The 19254-nt window shown below is 36.9% G+C and overlaps 1 protein-coding gene across 11 annotated transcripts in view; it reads right to left on the bottom strand.

Annotated features, from left to right (window-relative positions):
* Nucleotides 1–19254, bottom strand: part of DNAH9 (dynein axonemal heavy chain 9) — a 755194-nt gene that overhangs the window by 293921 nt on the left and 442019 nt on the right. For 10 of the 11 annotated variants that reach the window (XM_056817453.1, XM_056817454.1, XM_056817455.1 and 7 more), the window contains 3 exons: nucleotides 18234–18336; nucleotides 8679–8918; nucleotides 4188–4349 (listed from right to left, as the gene is read on the bottom strand). In XM_056817453.1, the coding sequence (XP_056673431.1) occupies nucleotides 4188–4349; nucleotides 8679–8918; nucleotides 18234–18336 (505 nt within the window). The remainder of the gene's footprint in view (nucleotides 1–4187; nucleotides 4350–8678; nucleotides 8919–18233; nucleotides 18337–19254) is intronic. The other variant, XM_016430769.2, reaches the window with a different exon arrangement.

Below are 19254 nucleotides of genomic sequence, written 5' to 3'. Positions count from 1 at the left end.
ATCTGGATCAACCCCAAATTCAGTGCAATAAGAAATACTGCTGTCTTAGGAAAAACATAGAAAAGGAAATAAAGGGTCCATTTACTCACTCAAAGAATGATATAATACAGAAGACTGATCGTGACAGTACTAAGCTAATTTTATTAATGAGCCAGCAACATGAAGCTGAATTCTGAAAAATCTTGAACCACATACAGGCTAATCAAAATAATGAAGAAAGGATGGGAAAATGACCCACAAAATATAGCTGGTACTTGTGTACCATGTAATTTTTTTATTTAATTAATTTACTTAATTAATGACTGGCTGTGGCCAAAGAAAATCATAAGGTCATAGGATCAAAGATCTAGCACTTGAAGGGATTTCAGAGAGTAGAACCTCCTTATTTTATGAATAAGGAAATTGCCTAATGGCAAGCCCTGAATTTAGGTGGACAGGATGAATAAATTGACAGTCAGATTGGATGATAGACATTATTTTCTATCATTGTCAGGTTTGTACTTAAAACATTCCCTATTTGATTAGGCATAGAGTAGGGATTTAGCAAAAGGGAATGCACAAAGTGACATCTAGAAGGACTCAGGGAGCCATTTCATTTTTAGCCATTCAGAGTAATATGACCCTTAAAGGTGGGATTAGGGTTGAATGGCTTCCTATATGCAGACTGAATAAATTTTCATGGACATTATTCCACTTGATTAGGTTTTCACATTAGGAAGGGGGTGTGGGGAAACAGAATTGAATCTGAAGAGACTAGTTTGCCTGAAAAACTTATACTTTGTAAGGAATTGCTCATTTCTAGCCTAAACTACTTAATCTTTCCTGGGTGCATCTGGCTGGTAATTAGAGTTCCTGCTAACCTTTACCTAATTTTGTTACTTTTATTTAACTCCCTCTATCCTTCCCCTCCTTAATTAGTTTTTCTTTGTTAGCTAGGAGAAAAGAGTCTATGTTACTACAAAAACATCCAGTGTTTGTAACAGAGTTGAATGACTTAGTAACAAGATCCCTCACTTAACAATCTATAGGGCCTGTTTTTGTGGATCTTTGGGCCTCTTGTCACCTTGTTTCTTGAAGTATTTCAAATGCCAAGAGAAAATACTTCCCGAGTTACAAAAATCTATAAGGTGAGGTGAGATTGAAGGCTCTTTCAGGGGTTTTTAGACTAAAGAAGGGGATGTGGTTAAAATGATGGTGAAAGGAGCAAGCCCGAAATCACTGAGTTTGAAAATATAATAGACCAAGATGATGCCCCCTTTAAGGCTAGCCAGACAGATTTTTAATCAGCATCCCTCCTCCCACAAGGTAGAATAGTTCTACTATATAGAGTGAGAGATTCAAAAGAAGACCAAATGTCAAGGCCAATCCACTTGTCTGGAATAGTTGTATTTTGAATTAAACATGATATTTTTTGATAATCATCTGTTTATTCTCTCTTATTTTTTCTCTCCATTCTCTATTCTATCCTTTTACATATCCCCTTTCTTCTACCAACTTAACTACTCTTTCCTGCGGACTATCTTATTTATCAAACCATAGCAATATTAAATATTAAATAAATTATAGTTAACAACTAAATGACTCCTTTTATAATTATATGAAATAATGCAAAGTGAAGCAGGACCAAGAATACGATTTATACAACAATTATGTACAGATAAACAATTTTGAAAGACTTAGGAAATCTGATTAATACCATGACCAATTACAGTTCCAAAGAACTGTATCTCCAGACTAAGAGCTAATGGTCTCAAAGAGTATGGCTTGAAGCATATTTTCCCTTTTTCCCCCTCCTTCCTTTTTTTGCTTCCTTCCTCTATTTTTCTCTCCCTCCTTTCTGCTTTCCTTCCTTTTGGATATGACTTTGGATAAGAGAAGAATTTGTTTTGCTTAAATATTTTTTAAAAAAGATAATGGGAATAAACAAAAGGGTAGGATGTCTAAGAAAGAGAATTTTCTCTCCTTTGTATTTTTATGTTCAATATTAATTTTTTCCCTTTTTTGCATGTGTATGCATATGCTTATATATGTGTAATGTGGTCTGAACAGTTTGGAACAATAAACACATAAGAGTTAAAGAGTATTTAGAGGTCACCTAGTTTAAGGGAGGAATTTCTTTTTCAGTATCTTTGACAGGTTAAAGTCTCTCATTTAAGACTCTTCATAAGAAATTCATTACTTTATATGGCAGTACAGATCACAGTATAACTGTTAGAAACCTATCCCCCATAGCTTACCATTTATTTTTGAATATTTTAGTGGCAATATGACATATGAAACATGGTAACTGCCTCACAAAAATACCATGAAAGTATGATTGCATAATGGCATTTGACATTGTTGATAGTGTTGTAGTGAATGAATTAAGAGTTGGTCTTTGGTTCAAGGCTTGTCTCTGACGCAACCTGGCTGTGGAACCTTGGGCAGGTCACTATTAATATCCTAGGCAACTTGCTAAGACTACAAGTTTACTTGAACAACTACTGATTTATATTGATAAAGAGTGCTCCTTACACAGATGAATCATAGTTTAAGACTAAAGAAACAAATCTGATTCTGCCATCTATCAAGAAAATGTCAAAGTTATATTACTAGAGGGTGATGGGGTATGTAGCTTTTTAGCATATATTTTATATGCAATCTTATTGAAATTGTCATTAGAATAGGCTTTCAGAAACCTATGAAACTCTTCCAACTAACTATTGTGACAGTTAAAGTAGTGTTAGGCATAAACTGTGACAGATAAAAGAGTGGTTGGTATAAACTGTGACCATGGAAATATGGTTTCAAGATATTGTCTTGAGTTAAATCAAATATAAAGTGGTCGCCAGGGAAAAATTCCCAAATATGAAATATACCCAAGTCAGCTGGGTTTTTATGGAGATTTTAATTAATACAAATTAAGGAATTAATGAAAAGGAGAGAGAGAGTAAGAGGAAATAATGAGAAAAGGGGTAGGCCAGCCCAGGCCAGCCTAGGCCAGCCTCGGCCCAAGCCCTACGAGAGATCAGTCAGTCTTTAATCCACTCACCACAAATCCCAAGCAAGATACTAGTGTTCAGAGAGACCCAGCTACTCCAACTAGTCCGAGCTCCAATTCAGCTTTGGCAAACTGAATTTTCAGCCAGCCACCACAATTCTCTCAGAGAGAGTTTCTTTTAAAGAGAATTTTCTCTTATGTCACCTCCCCTAAGTTCTCACATCTACCAATCACAGTAGACGTTTTCCAAAGGACAGACCATTCTTAACTCACACCTTAGACTAAACTTTTGAGTAATTCACACCTCTTTGCCCCTTGCAAGTTTGCAAGTTGCTTGACTTTTTAGTGATTAATTTGGCCTTCATAGGTACTTAGCACCCCTTTGTATTAGATCTAAAAATAGACTTAGCTTAAGTGCTTGGCCTCACTATAAGTATGGGTTAAGTACTTTTCATTGTTCAGTAAAGAGTTTACAACTTTATCTTCCCCTAAAGTATGCTTAAGTATGGGTGGAGTAGAGTTCTCACATCCCTGATCAATTACCTTCATTGTTTAAAGTGGGGAATGGTCTTGACCAAATCTTATGAAGTAGGGTCTGAGAATTTTTAAGATTCACACTATACTAAGAAAGAATTATTCAGGAACTGATGTTTTACTATATTCTCATAGTACACATGCAAGAAAACATAAGAATATGGAACATACGAAAACATGGAATCTTGCCAGAATTAGGCACAGAAATACCTTTTAACTAGTAGAAGAGAAGATCTCTACAATCTATATAATTCTTCATTATTAATTTAGGATTAAATTCTGCCTTTTAGGCAGAACATAATAGGCTAACTCATAAAACAGTGAGTCTTTCTCTCTTATTCTCTCTATCCCTGTAACCCTTACTCTCTCTATGTGGGTAAATATTCCAGCCAAGTATGGATACACATGTATTAGGGACTTGACAGAAGATAGCTTTTCATTGTATAAGTTTCCTTCTCAATTCTAAGATTTGATTTCTGTGATTTGCTTCAGAGGTTATTTCTTGGTTTTCAAATTTTCATTCAGGTCAATAATCCAGGTAGAGCAGTAAGATGTCAAATTGTCCTTCTCTTTCACTTAGCCTCGTAATTTTCTCTCCAACCTGTGGGCTATGTGTTTTCTGTTTTCTCTCTCATCTGCAAAATTATTTTCCACTTGAATATCTCATACTTACATCAAAGAAATTATTTACCACTTCAATTTGGATTTTATCAAAGTTGTCAAAGTCATTGTCTTCAACCATCTTATCGCGATAAACCCGATTGGACTCATGAAGATAGAGCTTCACAAGGTCTGATGTGGTTTTAACACTTTCCACTGTTGAAAAGAGAATGCCCTGCAAGAACACGAAACCATTATAATAAAGAGACAATTAGCTTTTCAATTGTGTTTCCCTTCCACAAATGTTCCCCGCAAAATCTAGATTGTTTCATTATTTATTGACTCATTAATTTATTCACTCATTTATTTAATAATCACTTGTTAAGTATCAATTAATATGCAAAATATAGCAGTAACATAACATGGCATGGTTGATAGCATATTGGCCTTGGAGAGTTTGAGTTTAAATTAAGTCCTACTTCTGACATATAATAGCTGTTGAGATTAGGCAAATCATGATTTAGTGCTCTATGCAACTTTCTAGGAAGAATGGTTACTGATCTGAATTGGTAGGAGGAGTTTCTTATAGGCCATTAGAAAGACAGTTTCAGGCCAAAAAAATATGCAAAATCACTGTGCTGGATATTAAGGTGGAAATATGAAAATAAGCAAGATAAAATCCTTGCTTTTACAGAGTTTATAATCCAGTGATCTAATCCAGAAATGAATATGCAAATGGAATATTAAAAAATTCATAAGAGAAGTTCCCACATAGTGCTTACTGATTACTCCAAACCCGAATTTTGAAATAGTAATTCAGACTAGATTTTATATATAATTCTAAACCATCATACTTATATCTGGTCTACAAATTATCCCAAAGTATTAGGTATTTGTATTAAGACTCTGACCTGACACACTTTGGGAAATATAATCTAGACAATATTTAACAATTTTCATTGTTGAATATCTACAACATGAATTTCTATGAATGTGAACCTCCTCTTCAGAAGCTACTTGTCTGAGAAAAGCAAATTCTACTGTCAGTGAAGTGAGGTAAACTAGGTCTTTGACCAGAAAACCTGTTTTTCCCTGGGGAAAACAGAAATCAGAACTGAGCTTACCTGTGAAAGTCAGCTCAGAACCAAAACAACATAAAAGTCAGGATTCATGAGAAAGTAATTCCCTCACTGCAGCCAGGCTAGGATAATATAGACAATGGAAGGTCCTGTATCCCACACCACTGACAAATATTAGCTTCTAGATGATAAGGATTGCTTGCTCCATCAAGGTTATGTCTCATTAATGATCATAGTTTGCTTTGTATCTTGTACCCTATAAAAACTGCATTGTAATTTCAGTCCAGGGCAGCTTTCATTATGAAGGTTTGCCCTGACCAGTAATAAGTATATATTTGTGCCATTAATTTGAACTTCTGGGTTCAAATTCTGGGACTTGCTTCATCAGTACTGAAGACCCATGTTTATGGTAAATGAATGGCATACGCTTGGCACCTGGACAGTAGCATCAAAGCAGATGTAGTTTCAGGAGTCATGAATATGAGTAATTATAGTGGAAATTTAAACGTAATTAAATGCATTCTAGAATGTAATTGGAATGACTTAAAGGACAAAAGGAGTATGAGATTATACTTAGATGGAAGGACCAAGGAAGGAATCCTGGAGAAGTTACTACTTAAGGTAGATATTTAATGAAGAATGGGATTTCAATAGGTAGAGTTGAGATTAAGAGTTAGGAGGAGTCCTAATAGGTTTGGGGTAAGTGTGTATTATGCTTTGCATTGTTAAGCTATGGTGTGAGAAAAGACAGGAATATGCTTATGGATATTCAGGAAATTTTCAATTCAATGTAATAAGGAAAAATTACTGAAGGAGCTGATGTTTACTGATGATTTTATTCTTGGGACGCATATGCAAGAAAGCATCTGAATGATTTAGGAATGCTTGGTATAGTTTGGCAGCTAGATTGGTCAGTGGCTAGAAAGCTGGGCCTAAACTATAATAATTGTTCCTTTTAAGATAATTATAGTAACAGATAAGGGTTGGAGCAATCACACCAGGAAATAAGGTAGAAGGAAGGCTGGGATCTACAATCCTTCCCTCCCACCTCACTTCTTGTTCCTCCCACAGTTGATCTTAACAGCTCTTTCTCAGATATTAAGTTATTAGTTTCAAAAGCCTAATCTCACATTACAGCTCTTTATGAAAGGGGTTTATTCTTAAAGGAGGGAATTTAGGAAGGTGGGAGAAGGAAAGAGGGAATATCAGGTTTCCCTAATCTCCTATGGGGTTCAATACAGGGGAAATGAAATTAAGTGTCCAAGAGGGGATGTTTTTGATGAACTGAAAAGAGTCTTCAGAGCCAAGCTGTTCTTCAGAGCTAAGCTCCACTCTTTTCAATATTGATTCAATGCATAGCCAGGAATTCAGAGCAAGCCTGTCTATTAGCCTTTTTTTTCTTCAGCTACTGGTTTTCTACCTGCCTCCTGACCACATTCTTTTTGGAATCTTCTTTCTCTCTCATTGATTTCATTCAACCTTCCATTTCCTTGCATTTGTTTGCCAATCTCATTTGTGTTATAATATCTTCCTCATAGCTAGATTGGTCGGTGGCTAGAATGCTGGGCCTAAACTCCGAAGGACCTGGGTTCAAAACTGGCCTTAGACACTTCCTAGCTGTGTGACCCTGGGCATGTCACTTAATCCCAATTTCCTAGCCCATACCACTCTTCTGCCTTGGAATTGATACTTATTGTCAATTTTAAAACAGAAGGTCAGACTTAAAAAAAATCTTTATGGACTGATCACTAATCTGAAGAATTACATTCACACACAGTCTATATAAGGGAAACCTCTTCTCTGTCAATTTGGAAATGAAAGGAATCATTGAGTTCCACCACTCAGGCAGACTACAATAGACTCATAAGACAGTGAGTCTGTCATCAATGTATGTGTTCTTAATGTACATATATCAGAGATTTTGTTAAAAGAGAAACTTCACTCAATACAAATTAGGTTAGGGAAAGGTAAAATGAACAAAGAGGTATATAATCAATTAACCAACAAACAAATAAAGCCCTATTATGTGCAGAAATTGTGCCTGTGGTAGGGATACAGAAATGAAAATTTAACAATAAGTGTGAATGAGGGTATAACATCTATCATTAAATCTACTGTATAAAATATATAAAAATTAATAACAATACTGCTTGAGGCAGAAAGGGGAGAGGACTAGCAGCAGGGGACAGGTATCAAGAGCTCTTCTTGTGAATTGTACTTGAGATGAGTTTGAAGGAAATTAGCAATTCTGTGAGGGAGCAGAGTCTAGGTATTGGATAATAGAATCTTGTATTTGTTGGGATCACAGAATAAGAGAGAATTTTAGAGGGTATTAGATGCTAAATAATCCATTTTCATAGGTAATGAGCTGTCATTGAGAAGTTTCTGAGAAGTTTAGTGACACAATTAGACTGGTTTCCTAGAAAAATGACTCTGACAGGTGCATGCACTCACTTGGAAAATGGGACAGAAAAGGGAGAAACTGTAGGCAAGGACACCAGTTAGAGGTTGGGAAGTGATGAGAACAAGTACTCAAGAACCTTAGAGTCTTCAGCAATGCTCATGACTGAGGATCACAAGACATAAAGCATATATATTTTTTTGGGGGGTGGAGTGGGGACAGCTCAATCCAAAGGTAATGAGAGTTTTAGTGATTTACCACCAGAAAAAGACAAATGAATTTGGAATTCTACTGATTTTTGGTGTCACTTTCCTTCCTCAGACAGACATAGAATCATGCTGAAGACCTTGAAACTCTCCTTTCTGCACCCACACACAAGAAAGAACATTTCTATTTTACTAGAGACAGTGATCTAGAAGTAACTTGATGTAGTGAAAATAGCATTAGATTAGACATCAGGAGGTCTGGTTTTAAACTCCAGATCTGTCAGTAAGTTGCTGTTTAATCTTGGGCAAATAACTTTTTTTCCCACTTGATCTACCACATTTATAAAATATTTGGACAAGATTTCTGTAAGATTACTTCCTGTTACAATGTTTGGTGACAATAAATGATGTCCTTGAAGCTCTTGTTTGTATAACCCATAAGATTCATTTACCTTCTGTTGATTACGTGAGGCTCCCTCTGAGTCTATGCAATATATCAAGAGCTTTGGCATTAACATTTCCTTTAGTAATCCAATGGCATAGTCATTGAGGATCAGATTCATTTCTTAAAACAAACTCATACTTCTCCATTCCAGATTCTAAAAGTCATTGCCAAGAGGCAATGGGATAAGTGCTGGGCTTAGAGTCAGAAGAGATTTAGGTTCAAATTTCAACTCCAGCATTTATTTGTTGTATGACCATGAGCAAGTTAATTTTTTTGCACCTCAATCTTTCAATTGCAAAATGAAGATACCATCAGAATTTACCTCAAAGGGCTGGCATGAGGATTAAATGAGACAAGGTTCATAAAGCACTTTAAGGCCCTAGACAACTATACAAATGTTAGCTATAATGGATGATGATGATGATGCACTCACTTGGAAAATGTTGGAGAAATCTCGGAGATTGAAGATATAATGGAATTTTATTGCTGTGGGGAGAAAAGTGGCAGCAATCTTCTGATGGAAGGTAATGGCCAAGTTAATGAGTCGGGGGGTGGAATTCAGCAGTGATGCTGGAAAGTTACCAAGTTTTAGATGCTGAGTCAAGATGGTGCTATAGATTGAATACAATGCATCTACTCCAGGGAAGGAGAGCACAAAGATGCTAAAATGACGCTATACAAGAAAAGAAAAAGGAGTTGGAGGATTAGATATTTCTCTGTTGTCAACACAAATTCAGATGAAGATGAAACATCTTAAGATTTGTACTACTGTACTGGGTGCCCTTTCTACACAATAACATACAGTAAGAAATTTGAGAACCTTGAATTCTGTATGTGAGTATACATACTTTGCATCTTCCATAGCCTGAAGCTAAGTGACAAACTATTATGAAGGCAATTAGACAAAGTTTATCTCCAAGGTTCAACTGCTTGATAGGAATGCTATGCAGACTCTGATTGCCTTTCCTTTTGCCTTCCCTTTGTATTTTTTACTGACCCAATTAGGTGTGAATGAGTGATGAGAAGATACAACATGCCTTGCCTTGCTTGCCTTCCTTGGATCTCTACCCCTGTGTATTGGCCACTTAGATCCAGTGAGACAGCACAGGAAGAATAGTGATGTGGCAACTCATGCTACTTAGATGAACTAAGAGCCAATAATTTTATTTTTTTCTGGTGAGATGGAGGCCTGGCCTCTATGTCTCCTTGGTCCTTAAAAAATGGATATATTGATATCAAGAGAAGGACTAAGGTGGATTGATGATGACAACCACCTAGGAAGTTGTTTCACTTCACTTGTCTGGGTAAGTGTCTTGAAGAAGTCTTGAAGACTATACTGTATGAAAAACATTAACTATTTTTATTTATAGATTGAAGTGAAGACTCAGGATTAAATGAGGTGGCCTTGACACTAAGGGAAACTAGCTCTCAAATACACAAATTTTAGGGTTAGGGTGAGGGTAAATTTCCCTCATGAGAAATTTCCCTCTTCTGTTCTTCAAGTCTACTCTACCAGCTCCCTTTTCTAGCACAAAAATCCTCACGGCTCTACCTGGCTATAACCCTCAGTGGTTGATTTGGTTATCTTTCTTAGGAGTTGTCTCTAGTCTGCTAAAAATGGACTCAAATTGGCTAAGTCCACCCAAAGTGGGTCTGAACCCTGAGGTAAAACCTCAGCGTCCACAGACAAGAATTTTCCGGGCAAAACCTTTTGGGCAAGTTGTTAAAATGCAGCAGGTAAAGTTATATCTTCTTTGGATGTATTTCAGTGTCTTAGGAACCTCTAAACTTCTCCAAAAACAGGTTAGATCAAGGTAGCCAATAAGAACTCCTCCTTCCTTTCCTCAGCCTAGGACAGGAAGAAGTGTCAGTTGTACCTTCAAAACTTTTCCTCCTCTGCACCCTATATTCCAGAATCATTTCTACAGAGTTCCTAGCATGTGCCCATGCTAGCACCTTAAAGACAACTTTCAATTTCTCTTAAAACTTACTCTTATCTCTATAACTCTACTATTACAGCCTTCCCATTCACCTTGTAGTTGAACTCTTTTTAATGTATTTTTTCTATTAATTAGAATGTAAGTTCTTAGAGAGTAGGGACTGTCTTGCCTTTTCTACTTGTGTCTCCAATACAGAATATAGTACTTGGTATATAATAAACGACTAATAAATACTTTTTCATTCATTCATTGATATATGGTAGGAAGTTGGACTAAATGACTTTTGAGATTCCTTGGAACTCTTAGAGTCTATGAGATCTAATTAGCCTCTTATGTTGTGTCTTTTTTCATTTTTTATTCTTCTTAATGGCTTTGTAGCATTTGAGACTATTAACCATCCTTTTTTTCTAGATACTCTTTCCTTGGGTTTTTGTGAGCCTGCTCTGCTTTGGTTTGTTTCCTCTCTGAACTACATTTCTCTCCCCTTTCTAGAGTCATTGTTTATGTCCTACTCCATTTGTGATTCTACTGGTTCTTTGCTGGGATCACTTCTTTTCTTTAAATACTCTCAGTGATCTTATTAGTTTCTGTATATTTAACTATCATTACACTATGATATAGGTATCCAGCTTTAATCTTTCTCCTGAGTCCCATATTGCTAACTTCTCCACTGGATATCTTCATCTGATCATAAGAATCCAAAATAAGAATTCATTGACAGTAAATAGTCATTATTAAGAGACCATTACATGCCATAACTTTTGCTAAAAATGAGGATATGGCATAAGAGTCAGTCCCTGACTTTTTCCCCTAAAGTGTCTTCCCTCTTATCTTCCTTATTTCAGCTGAGCACCACTATTCTTCCAGTCACATCATAGGATCTGAGAGTTGTTTTTTTCTCTCATCCATCTCCCATATCTAATCTAACTAAATTAATGATTTTTATGTCCCAAACATCTCCTATTTCCAATTTCATTCTCTCCACTTTCTTGTATATGTACATTTTTTTTTTCTTTCTTCAATCCATCTTCCAAACAAGTGCCAAATTAATGTGTCTAAAGCACAGGTATGACCACATTACTACTTTGCTCCAGAAGCTCCTGTGGTTTCCTACTATTATCTAGGACAAAACATATGCTCATTTCTTGGGCTTTTAAAGCCCTTTCCAGATTGGCTCCAGTTCTTGTTTTAGGTTGATTATATATTTCCTCTTAAATATTTTTTTAAAATTATATTTTATTTGATCATTTCCAAGCAATATTCATTAAAGACATAGATCATTTTCTTTTCCTCCCCCTCCGCCCCACCCTTACCCCCCATAGCCGACGCGCAAATCCATTACCCGTTTTCTTGATTTGAACCCATTGCCATGTTGATAATATTTACATTAGAGTGTTCATTTAGAGTCTCTCCTCTGTCATGTCCCCTCAACCTCTGTATTCAGGCAGTTGCTTTTCCTCGGTGTTTCCACTCCCATAGTTTATCCTTTGCTTATGAATGGTGTTTTTTTTTCTCCTGGATCCCTGCAAGTTGTTCAGGGACATTACACCGCCACTAATGGAGAAGTCCATTACGTTCGATTATACCACAGTGTATTAGTCTCTGTGTACAATGTTCTCCTGGTTCTGCTCCTCTCGCTCTGCATCACTTCCTGGAGGTTGTTCCAGTCTCCATGGAACTTCTCCACTTTATTATTCCTTTTAGCACAATAGTACTCCATCACCAACATATACCACAGTTTGTTCAGCCATTCCCCAATTGATGGGCATCCCCTCGTTTTCCAGTTTTGGGCCACCACAAAGAGCGAAGCTATGAATATTTTTGTACAAGTCTTTGTGTCCATTATCTCTTTGGGGTACAGACCCAGCAGTGCTATGGCTGGGTCAAAGGGTAGATATTCTTCTGTCGCCCTTTGGGCATAGTTCCAAATTGCCCTCCAGAATGGTTGGATCAATTCACAACTCCATCAGCAATGAATTAATGTCCCTACTTTGCCACATCCCCTCCAGCATTCATTACTTTCCTTTGCTGTTATGTTAGCCAATCTGCTAGGTGTGAGGTGATACCTCAGAGTTATTTTTATTTGCATCTCTCTGATTATAAGAGATGTAGAGCACTTCTTCATGTGCTTGTTAATAGTTTTGATTTCTTTATCTGAGAACTGCCTATCCATTTCCCTTGCCCATTTATCAATTGGAGAATGGCTTGATTTTTTGTACAATTGATTTAGCTCATTATAAATATGAGTAATTAAACCTTTGTCAGAGGTTTCTATGAAGATTTTTTCCCAATTTGTTGTTTCCCTTCTGATTTTAGTTACATTGGTTTTGTTTGTACAAAAGCTTTTTAGTTTGATGTTGTCAAAATTATTTATTTTATATTTTGTGATTCTTTCTATATCTTGCTTGGTTTTAAAGCCTTTCCCCTCCCAAAGGTCTGACATGTATACTATTCTGTGTTTACCCAATTTACTTATGGTTTCCTTCTTTATGTTTAAGTCACTCACCCATTTTGAATTTATCTTGGTGTAGGGTGTGAGGTGTTGATCTATTCCTAGTCTCTCCCACACTGTCTTCCAATTTTCCCAGCAGTTTTTATCGAATAGTGGATTTTTGTCCCAAAAGCTGGTATCTTTGGGTTTATCGTATACTGTCTTGCTGAGGTCGCTTTTCCCCAGTCTATTCCACTGATCTTCCTTTCTGTTTCTTAGCCAGTACCAAATTGTTTTGATGACTGCTGCTTTGTAATATAGTTTTAGGTCAGGGACTGCAAGGCCCCCATCGTATGTGTTTTTTTTTTCATTATTTCCCTGGATATCCTTGATCTTTTGTTCTTCCAAATGAACTTTGTTATGGTTTTTTCTAAATCAGTGAAGAAGTATTTTGGTAGTTCAATGGGTATGGCACTAAATAGATAAATAAGTTTGGGTAGGATGGTCATTTTTATTATATTGGCTCATCCTATCCATGAGCAGTTAATGTTTTCCCATTTGTTCAGGTCTAGTTTTAGTTGTGTGGCGAGTGTTTTGTAGTTGTGTTCATATAGTTCCTGTGTTTGTCTTGGGAGATAGATTCCTAGGTATTTTATTTTGTCTAAGGTGATTTTGAATGGGATTTCTCTTTCTAGTTCTTGCTGCTGAGCTGTGTTGGAGATATATAGAAAAGCTGATGATTTATGTGGGTTTATTTTGTATCCTGCAACTTTGCTAAAGTTGTTGATTATTTCAATTAGCTTTTTGGTTGAATCTCTAGGATTCTTTAAGTAGACCATCATGTCATCCGCAAAGAGTGATAACTTGGTCTCCTCCTTGCCTATTTTGATGCCTTCAATTCCTTTATCTTCTCTAATTGCTACTGCTAGTGTTTCTAGTACAATGTCAAATAGTAGAGGTGATAATGGGCATCCTTGTTTCACTCCTGATCTTATTGGGAATGCATCTAGTTTATCCCCATTGCAGATGATATTAGCTGTTGGTTTTAGATATATACTGTTTATTATTTTTAGGAATGACCCTTCTATTCCTATGCTTTCTAGTGTTTTTAATAGGAATGGGTGTTGTATTTTATCAAAGGCTTTTTCTGCATCTATTGAGATAATCATGTGGTTCTTGCTAGTTTGCTTGTTGATGTGGTCAATTTTGTGGATGGTTTTCCTAATGTTAAACCAGCCCTGCATCCCTGGTATGAATCCTACTTGATCATGGTGAATGATCCTTCTGATCACTTGCTGGAGTCTTTTTGCTAGTATCCTATTTAAGATTTTTTTGCATCTATATTCATTAGGGAGATTGGCCTATAGTTTTCTTTCTCTGTTTTTGACCTGCCTGGTTTTGGAATCAGTACCATGTTTGTGTCGTAAAAGGAGTTTGGTAGAACTCCCTCTTTGCTTATTATGTCAAATAGTTTGTATAGTATTGGGATTAACTGTTCTCTGAATGTTTGATAGAATTCACAGGTGAATCCATCAGGCCCTGGGGATTTTTTCTAAGGAAGTTCTTTGATGGCTTGATGGATTTCAATTTCTGATATGGGATTATTTAAGAATTCTATTTCCTCTTCTGTTAGTCTAGGCAGTTTGTATTTTTGTATATATTCATCCATTTCTCCTAAATTGGTGTATTTATTGCCATATAATTGGGCAAAGTAATTTCTAATGATTGCCTTAATTTCCTCCTCATTGGAGGTGCTGTCCCACTTTTCATCTTTAATGCTGTGAATTTGCTTTTCTTCCTTCCTTTTTTTTAATTACATTGACCAGTACTTTGTCTATTTTGTTTGTTTTTTCAAAGTACCAGCTTCTTGTCTTATTTATTAAATCAATAGTTCTATCACTTTCGATTTTATTAATTTCTCCCTTAATTTTTAGGATTTCTAATTTGGTTTTCTGCTGGGGGTTTTTAATTTGATCGCTTTCGAGTTTTTTCAATTGCATTTCCAATTGATTGATCTCTGCTCTCCCTTGTTTGTTAATATAAGCTTTCAGGGATATGAATTTGCCTCTGATTACCGCTTTGGCTGCATCCCAAAAGGTTTGAAAGGATGTTTCGCCATTGTCATTTTCCTTGATGAAATTATTAATTGTTTCTATGATTTCTTCTTTAGCTAAACGGTTTTGGAGTATCATATTGTTTAATTTCCAATTGGTTTTAGATTTGGTTTTCCATGTACCATTACTAATCATTATTTTTATTGCCTTGTGATCTGAGAAGGCTGCATTCATTATTTCTGCTTTTCTGCATTTGTGGGCTATGTTTCTGTGACCTAATGTATGGTCAATTGTTGTGAATGTGCCATGTGGTGCTGAGAAGAAGGTGTATTCCTTCTTATCCCTATTTATTTTTCTCCATATGTCTATTAATTCTATTTTTTCTAAGATTTCCTTCACTTCTTTTACCTCTTTATTATTTATTTTTTTATTTGATTCATCTAAATTTGATAATGGTTGGTTTAAGTCTCCCACTAATATTGTTTTACTATCTATTTCTTCCTTCAATTCTCCTAGTTTCTCCATTAGAAATTTGTGTGCTATATTATTTGGTGCATACATGTTGATTAATGATATTTCCTCATTATCTAAAGTCCCTTTTAACAAAATATAATTACCTTCCCTATCCCTTTTGATCAGGTCTATTTTTGCATTGGCTTTATCAGATATCATGATTACCACTCCTGCCTTCTTTCTCTCAGTTGAGGCCCAGAAGGTCTTACTCCATCCTTTAATTCTGACCTTGTGGGTGTCAACCCGCCTCATGTGTTTTTCTTGAAGACAACATATGGTAGGGTTTTGGATTCTAATCCATTCTGCTATTTGTCTACGTTTTATGGGTGAGTTCATCCCATTCACGTTCAAGCTTATGATTGTCATTTGTGGACTCCCTGGCATCTTGATAGACTTCCCTAATTCTAACCTTTTCTTCTTCGGCTCTACCTTTTAGTCCAGTGATTTACATTGAATAAGTCCCCCTTGTCCCCTCCCTTGATGTTTCCCTTTTTAGTCCCTCCCTTTTTGTTCCCTCCACCTCCCCTCTCTCTTTCCCTCCCTTTTTGTTTTCCCTCTCCCCCTCCCCCTCTTGGTTTTCCCTTCTCCCTACCCTTGTTGGGTAAGATAGAATTCAAGATCCCAATGGATCTGGATGTTTTTCCCTCTCAGAGTTGATTTCCCTGAGATTAAGGTTTAAGTAAAAAAAAAACCCTCTCTTCCTCTCTTTCTTATAGGAGTTTTCTTCCCCTCCCCTTCCCATGTGAATCTTTGTGTGAAAAAGATTATTCTATATGGTCTTTCTTTACCCCCTATTTATACATTATATTTCCCCCACATGTTAGTATACGTAGATTGATAGAGATGTAGTCCTTATAGAAGAGAGTTTGAGTAAAAGAAGAAGATAACATTTTTCCCCTTTCCTTAATATTTACCTTTTCAGGTATTCCTTGCTCTTTGTTTTTCGTTATCAAACTTTCCACAGAGCTCTGGTCTTTTCTTTGCAAAAAGTTGGAAGTCTTCTATTTTGTTGAATGCCCATACTTTCCCTTGGAAGTATATAGTCAGTTTTGGTGGGTAGCTGAATCTTGGTTGAAGACCAAGCTCTCTTGCCTTTCTGAAGATCATGTTCCATGCCTTACGATCATTCAGAGTAGAACTTGCAAGGTCTTGTGTGACCCTGATTGGCATTCCTTTATAGCTAAATTGTCTTTTTCTGGCTTCCTGTAGGATTTTTTCTTTTGTTTGAGAGCTTTGGAATTTGGCAATTACATTCCTGGGAGTTGTCTTTTGGGGGTTTAGTGTAGAAGGTGTTCTGTGAGCTCTGTCAGTGGCTGTATTACCCCCTTGTTCTAGAATCTCTGGGCAATTTTCTTTGATTATATCTTGTATCACGTTGTCAAGTTTGGTGTTTATTTCTGGCTTTTCTGGAAGTCCAATTATTCTTAAATTATCTCTTCTCCCTCTGTTTTCCAGATCTGTCACCTTGTCGGTGAGATATTTTATGTTCTCTTCTAATTTCTTGGTATTTTGGCTTTGCTTTTTAATTTTTGCTCTTTTACACGATCGTTGTCTGCCAGTTGCCTGATTCTGGCCTTTAAAGCCTGGTTTTCCTTTTCACTTTGGTCAAACCGGTTTTGTAGATGCGTGAATTTCTTTTGCATTATTTCCCACTTTTCCTCCCAGAAGGCTTCCATCTTTTTGGTCATTTCTGATTCAAATTCTTCATGTGTTTGTGGAGAGTTTCCATTTCCTTTGGAAGGTTTCAGAGCATTTTCTTGAGTGTCGTCTTCTATCTCCTCTGTATTTTGTATTTTGGTTCCATAGAATGTGTCCAAAGTTGCCCCTTTCTTCTTATTTTTCTTGGGATTTTGTGGCTTCTGTGCTTCTGTGGAGTTTGCCATCTCTGAATGGGAAGAATTAGCTTTTCTTATCTCTGTCTGGTGTTCAGAGGCTTTAGTCCTGGGCAGATTGTCGGTTCTATGATCTTTCCCTGGGTTAAATTGAGTATGCCTTCAGGCAATGACTTTCACTGGAACTGGAATGGAAGGGTCGAACCAGGGGGGCCACACTCTCCCCCGGTTCTCTCTGCTCACCTGCTGCTAAGGTGCCCGCTCAACTGGACTTGGTTGGGTTGCTTTCCGGAAGTTGCCTTCAGAATAGCTCTCCGTGAGGCTGTTTTGTCGGCCCTGAGGGTTGCTGTTGTTTCAGACGACCCTGCTCTCTGCGGAGGAAGGAGCTGCGGTTTTCGGGAGCTCTGAGGGCAGTGACTTTCACTGAGACTTGGATAGCAGGATCCAGCCCGTGAGGCTGTCTTGGCCGCCCTGAGGGTTGCTGTTGTTTCAGACGACCCTGCTCTCTGCCGGGGTATGGGCTGGGGCTCCCTGGAGCTGAGGGCAGTGACTTTCACTGGGACTCAGATAGAAGGCCCTGAGGGTTGCTGTTGTTTCAGACGATCCTGCTCTCTGAGCGGGGCCGGGCTTTGGCTTCCCGGAGCCTTGGACTCTGCGCTCCTACCCCTTAGGTCCGAGTGATCTCGGGTTCTGGCTTTTGAGGGGGGCCATACCTTTTGATCCAGGTCAAGGTCCAGGAGGAGGATTCCCAGGGTCTGTGCTGTTGATCGTTTTGAATTTCGGCGCCTTAGGAGCTTATAGTTTGAGATTGGTTGGGAAGGGTTTTCCGGATATCTGAACTTTAGCTTTCTCTAAGCTGCCATCTTGACCAGAAGTCCCTCTTAAATATTTTTAATTCCAATCAAATTACCCCAAATACAACATTCCATCTCTAAGCCTTTGCATAGGCTATCACACATTTGTAAAACATTCTTCTTTGCAATCTCTTTCTTTTGGAATATCTAATTCTCAAGTCAAATACTATCTCCTTAAGGAAGTATTTCCTGCTCTGTTAGTAGTATCCCCAGTCTCATCACTTTTAATTAATTTTGCATACATCTTGAATTTGTTGACCCAAGAACATATTGAATCTCCACCTTTTCCCCTCCCCATGTAGATTATAAACTCCTTAAAGGAAAAGACTATTTCACTTTTGTATTTTTAATGCCAAATTGCTACCTGTAGCCGAGGATTGATAGAGAAGCCACCAGCTGTCGGATTCATACAGGCCACATATTGTACATTCATGATTTCTTTGAGGAACAGTTTATTTCTGTCATACCTGCAAGATTAAAGCATTAACTGTCAATAGAAGGCATGAAGGAGGAGTGAACACTCAGAAAGTGGTTTCATTCATTCATCCTTTGCCTCTTCAAGAATGTATACAGGATAGTGCTTGCCTAAATTTTAGCAAATTTGACAGTTTCTCTTGTAATTCTTATGTAATAATACAGAAATATTGTGTAAATAATACTAGAGTTATGTGGATTCATACTGTGATAATGATTTAAAGAAAGGAATAGATGGCATACATATAACATTTGCAGATGATATAAAGCTAACACATGGAGAAAGACAGTGGTTAAAATGATCTTTGGCTAGAATACTGGGAAGAACTTAAGATAAAACAATATAAATGAATATTATGTTTTACATTTAAGTTTAAAAAAATCAACTTCACAAATACAAATAAGAAGAGGTGTGCCTAGTTAGCATTTTGTCTGAAAAAATTTGAAAGTTATAGTGGACTGTAAGGTCACTATGAATCAACAGTATACAATAGAAGCCAAAAAAGAAAAATCTAATTTTAGGTAACATTAAGAGAAAGTGTCTGATATAAGGGAGGGGACAGTCTTCCTGTTCTCTATCTCTACAATATCTGGAGTATTGTATAATGCCCTGGACACCATATTTTAAGAAAGATATCAAACAGCTAGAAAAGTCCACAGCGACCTTTGTAACAGATTGGTTGATCAACCAATTGGCTGGTCATAAGCTCTAATAAATTCTGGTAAGAGATCAGATTTATTTTTCAGAAACCAAGTTTGCTAACTATGGAGAGGCACATCAATTGGTGATTAGGCTTTTATTTATTTTTTTTTTTATGGCCATGGCAACCCAGAAAAGAAGAAAAAATTTTAAATGTGTTTTGACTGTGGATGACTGTATCAGACAGGAGGAAAAGCTGTGTTTTTCTTTA

Source organism: Monodelphis domestica, chromosome 2 (genome assembly GCF_027887165.1).
Source record: "Monodelphis domestica isolate mMonDom1 chromosome 2, mMonDom1.pri, whole genome shotgun sequence".
NCBI classification, from domain to species: domain Eukaryota; kingdom Metazoa; phylum Chordata; class Mammalia; order Didelphimorphia; family Didelphidae; genus Monodelphis; species Monodelphis domestica.
Note: the sequence above shows the minus strand (reverse complement) of the source record. Positions and strands in the feature narration are given on the sequence as shown.